The 6,232-nt window shown below is 48.7% G+C and overlaps 1 protein-coding gene across 2 annotated transcripts in view; it reads left to right on the top strand.

Moving 5' to 3' along the window:
- The first annotated feature begins 271 nt into the window (after positions 1–271).
- COLQ (collagen like tail subunit of asymmetric acetylcholinesterase) overlaps positions 272–6,232 on the top strand; it is a 55,439-nt gene continuing 49,478 nt past the window's right edge. For both annotated transcript variants that reach the window (XM_046003140.1, XM_046003138.1), the window contains exon 1: positions 272–383. In XM_046003140.1, coding sequence (XP_045859096.1) covers positions 278–383 — 106 coding nt within the window. In that variant the 5' untranslated portion in view covers positions 272–277. The remainder of the gene's footprint in view (positions 384–6,232) is intronic.

Raw genomic sequence — 6,232 nt, 5'->3', positions numbered from 1 at the left:
TCTGACATATTAATTTTAATGTGGGCATTTGATCCACTGCTTGAGATAAATATAACCCTGTGGAGTATGGAGAAGGTTTAATGGGAAATGGTTGGCATTCTTTCTTGGTAAGGCATGGAGAACGGAGAGAGAGACAGGAGAGGGGGAGAGGGAGGGGGAGAGAGAGAGAGAGAGAGAGAGAGGCGCAAACAGCAGTGAGTAAGACAAAGGCAGAGATAAGCGAGGCTTCACGGCAGCCTTGCCTCGAGAACTTGACACTTGCCAGACCCCAGCCAGCATGGTTGTCCTGAATCCAGTGACTTTGGGAATTTATCTTCAGCTTTCCTTCCGCTTTATCATGTCTCAGCCTACTTTCATCAACAGCGTCCTCCCCATTTCAGCAGGTAAATGATGACCACAACTTTCCTCTCTTCCATCTGTCGGGGGCAGGGGGAGGAAGGAAGTTTGTTTTGCAATGTGTCCTGAGATTTTCCCCATTCTGCTCTCGGAGGAGGGAGGCTGGAGGGACACAGCCACCCCTGCAGCTTCCTGTCACCCGAGCTGTCTCCGCAGCTCCCTCTATCCTTGTTCCAAACAGCCCCCGCCCAGCTGCTCAAAGCCAGAGACCCTTTTAAAAATGACTTCTGCCTCTCCCACTTCTCCCTATTTGTTGCATGATTTCATTTTGACTGGGAATTGTAGTGAGCTTAAAAGAGGCACAGAGGAGAACAAGTGAGAGAAAGGAGTCCCAGACGTTTCTATGAATACATCCCTGAACCCTTCCAAAGGGGGCTTGACAGAAGGGGCAAGTTGTGGAGCAAACACCCCTCTTCCGAGCTCGGGCAGTGTGTACCTCCAGGACCAGCCCACCAGAGGAAGGGGGAGTCCAGTGATTTTTCTGTGGGTCAACGGTCCTTGGGAGGGATCTAGCAAGAATCACTGACCCTCCAGCCCTGCCTGCTTTCCTGCTGTGCTTTCTTCCCACCCAGAGTCTTCTATCCAAATAAAGCAGGTGGAGGTCCTGGGAGATGGGAGCTTTCTGAGGAGAGGTGGAGGATTCCAGAGTGACAGCTTGGCCTGGAGTAGGCTGTGTCTGTGTGCTGTAGGACTGGGTGATTTAGGGCAGGGGGCTTTTTGTGCCAGCCTGCCAAACTTCTCTGAGGGTGTCGGGCACCAGCTTGCCCTTGTCCCATCTGACCCAGAGCAGGGGAAGTATTGTGTTACTGGCCGGGCCTATTTAAACCTTTCTGAGGAAACTCAAATATTTCTGGAGGGCTCGAGGGAGGCAGGCTTGCTGCCTGTCCCTGCATAGCCCCCCTCCATTCACCTCCGCACCCCTGGCTTCCCCCTGCCCCCAGCAAAAGCAGTTTCAGTCATGCCCTCTAACTTGAGTCCCATACATACTTTCATGGAGGCAGAAATTTCACTCTCATGGCCTTTGCTGGAAACGCAGGTTTTCAGAGAGGACATATCTCTGAATCCAGTCCCCAATCTCTTTCTGTTCCTCAGTACAGTTCAGCAACAGGCTATGCTCCCAGTGCCACCAGCATCTGTGGGCCCTGACTGAGTGACTTGGAGAAGGGCACGGGGCTTGATTACGAGGGTGTGAGGAGCTGAAGGACAGGGCCGGGGTGGCGGGGGGGGGGGGGGATCTGGGGAGATCTGGGGAGTGAGGAGTAGGCAGAAAAGGTGAATGGTTGTGTCACCGCGGGTGTGTGACTGTATGCCCCCCCCAAATTTCACTTGAGAGCACCACACTTCCTCTGGAAGCTTGTGGGTCATTTTTCTTCTACTTGATGGGGAAGCTGTTACTTAATTTGGTCTAATTCAGTGGGCTCTTAACCTCATTTGGGCTACAGAGTCTTTTGAGAATCTGCTGAAGGGTCAGTGCTCCGTGTTCTGTTCTACCTCTGCCTCTGGTGGGCTCTGGCTTCTGGGCGACAGTCAGTGTTAGACTGTAGCGCTGTGCGGGCAGGGACTGTCCTGTACATCATCCCTGTTTCCCCAGGGTCCGAACAGTGCCTGGCACACGGTACGTGCTTTGTAAATGTTTGATGAATGAATGAGTGAATAAAGGAATAGTAACTTTTCTCTTCTCATCTGTAGATTGGGCTTGCCTTCATTTCGTATCACGTAATTTAGATAGAGCCAAATGGCTACTAAGTTCTGAAAGCTAGAGAGAAAAGGGCCTCTAATTTTTTTCTAAACTCCTTGCCCTAGAGAGACCCCCGGTGCAGCTTAGACATCTCTTCAGTGGGACTTTATAGATTGTAGCCGTCAGGGTAACAGCAGGAAAAAGAAGTGCTTCCGATGAAAAGACTTAAGCGAAGGGACCCCTTTCAGAGGCGTGAGTGGGGTTAAGGGGACTGACAAGGAAAGTCGAGGAATTAGCAACCTCGGTGAGTCTTTACACCCTTGTGCTTGAAAAGGTAAGAGGAAGAAATGAGGAAACTGATGCCAAGAAGATGTGGAACCTTAGAGGAGGGGCCACCTGAGGTAGAGCTATGACCCCAGAGGGACCCAAAGAAGGGAGAAAGGAGGGAAGAAATACCCCAACCTCTCTCCTTCAGTTCATCTTCCTCTCGGCATTGCCTTCCATTAGCCAAACCCAGCCCAGAGCTGGAGGGCAGGGGAACCTCTGGATGCAGTCTGTGGGGCTCAGCTTCTGGGGTGCAGAGGGAGGGGGAGCGGTGGGAACGTGGAATCGCTAGCCCACACAGCCATCGGCACTTCCTGAGGAACTTCTAAATCCAGATCTTCTGCTTGTGAATGTGGTCTTTAGACATTTGGTAAAACAATGGGGATAGACTTAGGGGGAATCACTAAGGGAGCAGCTCAGCAGAGCAAAAAAATACCTGCTTTCATCTGTAGAGTCTCTTGGCTTTGTTCCCACACTTGGTTGCCATGGCTTCTTCATAGCATGGTTCAGAAATAAACTTGTGACCCAAAATGGCAACTGTTCTGTGACACAGGACAACTTGAATCCTTCAAAAATATTTTCCAATAATTTGATGTGAAATGTTCTATATTCAGAAGCTTGTGGGTTCTTACTCTGCTGAAGAAGATAAGCCCGGTGCTCATAGAAACCAGGGCAATCCGCCATACCCTTGTGCATGCCTACTGTGTGCGGGGCATTGTTCTAAGGGCTACAGAGGACACAGAGACAAGTTGGATCCTGCCTCTGCCCTGGGGAATCAGTGGGCATCTGCTGCTAAAACACAGGCAGCATGTGCTAACAGGCCCAGGGAGGCCATGATGGAGGAAGAGCTCTTACAGGCTTGGAGGGCAGTACTTTCCTTCATAGCTGAGCCCGTCCTTCACTCTCATCAGGAAGGACTGGGTTCTCACAACTCTAGACACAGCACCAGCTGTCTAGATCACAGGTTCACTACCCGGCAACCTCCACTGCCGGGTCCCACAGGAGAACCACAGAAGGGAGCAAAAAACCTCAAAGAGGCCAAAAGTGATGATAGAAATCCTAGGACTAAAGCACAGGCACTCGATACACAGGAAACTAGCTCAGGCCCTTACTCTGAATCTACTAACTGTTACTTTAGACAGCATTCTAGCAGACCTGCACAGCAGGTTTCTAGAAGGTTGGTAAATTAGGTGTGGGGCATTAGACGAGGGAGGGTGGGTTCCTGCTTTCAATGGACACCAGGACAACAACAAAAAAAGACAGCTGACAAAGCTGATTATAAGAACAATGACCAATGAGCAGGGACTAGTTCTGAGATCAAAAAGAATAGTGACTGGAATTATTTTGGAATTATTTCTGGAGCCCATGTTCTGTAGGTAACAGCACTGACTTACAGCATAGTAATTGTTTTTCACTCGTGAGTATGAATGACCCAGTGAAGACTGAATTGTGTGCACTTAATTTTGCTTAAGAAGGCAGATAAGGGTCAGATATATTTTAGAATGATTTCGATTGAATATGGGCCTAATGTTTAAAACGTCTGGAGCTGTACTTTGGCATACTGTTTTAACTATTGCTGAGTAATGAACCATCCTAACGCTCAGTGGCTTCAACAACAATCATGTATCATTGAAGTTCATGTGTTTGTGGGCCAACTAAGGTCAGCTTAGCCTGGGTTTGGCAGGCCCTGACTGGGCTCACTATGGGTCTGTGGATTGACTCAGCTCCAAGATCCATCACAGATGTAGCTCAGTAGTTGTACAATTTCTAGAATGTGGTGGCACAGACCCAAGGACAATATTTATAGAAGGGCAGACCTTCCACACACTTCGATTTATGTAATTCTCACAGCACCTCTGGGATGGGTGTGGCATGACTTCCACTTTTCAGCTGAGGACGTGAAGGCTCAGAGAGGCTAAGTGACTTACTCAAGATCACAGAGCTAACATAAGATGGGGAGAGCTGGAGACTGGAAGCCCACCCTCGAACTTTAAGTCCAGGGCTTTTACTAAGGTAAACCAATATCCATGGACAAATAGTGATACTAGCTTTTCATGTCCTACAGACGATCTTCCTATCCTTCAGAAACTTTCCTCTAGATTCTTTATTCTCCATTCCCTCCAACCTTCTCCTCAGCATTTCAACACCCAAAGCTCTTAGCAAATGATCGAAGATTACCCTATACTAAAGTGTGTAGGAACAGCCAGGGTACAACTTTATCCCTCTTTTGAAGGTATTTGCATCTTCATGGGGGACTTAAACTAAAGGATGCTCTAATAAAAGAGCTTCAACCAAGGTATTTTCAGGGAGGAGATCTCCTGGAACCAGGAGAATAGAACTACACAGACATTCTCTTCAGACACTCTGAGCCAACCTACTCTAGGCCCACCACAGAGACGTGTGGCTTCCCTTTTCTAATACAGGGTTTCCCAGCTAGGCAGAAGCTCCCCAGATGATGTTTGCGTCTACAGACCCAAACAGACCAGATGCTGAGAAGACCCAAATGTAGTCTGATAGAGTGAGATCATGTGGAAAGATGTGAATAGTCTGGACACCAGAATCTTCTGCTGGCTGCTGGGATATGACCCAGTGCAGGGGTTTTGTAGCTGAAAAGACCTGATGTCCAGTTCTGCACTCCCCTGCCTGGAAGCCAGCCAGGTTACCACTTGGGAACCATTCATGTTCTGGACAGTAGATTATGGCCATTTATTTGTATCTGATGCTGATCAGCCACTGTTTAATGTTCCATAATGCACTTCTAGCCATCTCCTCTGATTTAGCTTTTCCTATTTCCTCTGCATAATCCAATCAGAGAGGGCTCTTAAATTAGAGGACTCTCCGTGGGTGCCGGTCTCCTGCTTTCGCCTCCTCCCAAGCCTCTGAATAAAGCCATGAGTTCAGCTGCAGCTCACATAGAGAGCTGGGTGTGAGATGGGAGGCTGTCCTTTCTGCTCTCCGGGGCCAGGCCTCTACATCACTACCTGCCACACTCATGCCTGCTTTCCCCAGATTACAACCACACAAAAACAGCATAGCTCCGGAATGACTAGAAAGCCCCTCCAGCTTCAGTGAGCACCAGATAAGCTGGTGTCCCATCTTCTTGAAAAGTAGTTCACATTGTAAGCTCCGACTCGTGTTACTCTTTCATTGTTATGAATTAGCCCCAAACCTCTCATTTTGCAAACCAGTTTCACAGCTGCATTTGTATTGGCTCTTCACAGTAGTCCTTACTGGGAGGGGTCCTGGATTTGAACGCTGATCGAGCTGGTCATGAGCTAGTGATTGCGGGGAGGTCACTTCACTGCCGTGAGCTTCAATTTCCTCATCTGTCAATGGGTGTCAAAGTCTGTCTCACAGAATGGCTAGAAGGATTCATTCAACAAACACTGAGTGCTAACTGTGTAACAGGACCTGGGATGCAGCAGTGAGCAAACAAGCCTATTGTCCCCCATGGAGCTCTGTGATCACCCTGAAAAGAACTTGGCCAGGCTGGCCCGCTGAATGTAAGACGCCCACGGCACAGATGGGGCTCAGAGACAGCCCAAGGACCGAAGCCAAGCTCCGTGTCCAGCCATGTTCACACTTCATGTGGTAGATGTTGTCGTGCTTTAAAAAAGAGGAATTTTTTCATTGCCTTGTTTGCTAACATTTAAAATGGAGTGATTTAACATTAAAAAAAAAAGTTTCAGATGTCTCTTAATAAAAAACAACGACGACCTCTTGAGAAATCCAGTGACCTGGCCGTCCTGACCCACCAACCATATTCGGATGTGACAAGGATTGTTTGGAGCACAGTGCCGGCTGGTTGCTCAGCCGCAGCTCCTCAGATCCCCA

The sequence above is a fragment of the Meles meles genome, chromosome 4 (genome assembly GCF_922984935.1).
Source record: "Meles meles chromosome 4, mMelMel3.1 paternal haplotype, whole genome shotgun sequence".
Classification (NCBI taxonomy): Eukaryota; Metazoa; Chordata; class Mammalia; order Carnivora; family Mustelidae; genus Meles; species Meles meles.
Note: the sequence above shows the minus strand (reverse complement) of the source record. Positions and strands in the feature narration are given on the sequence as shown.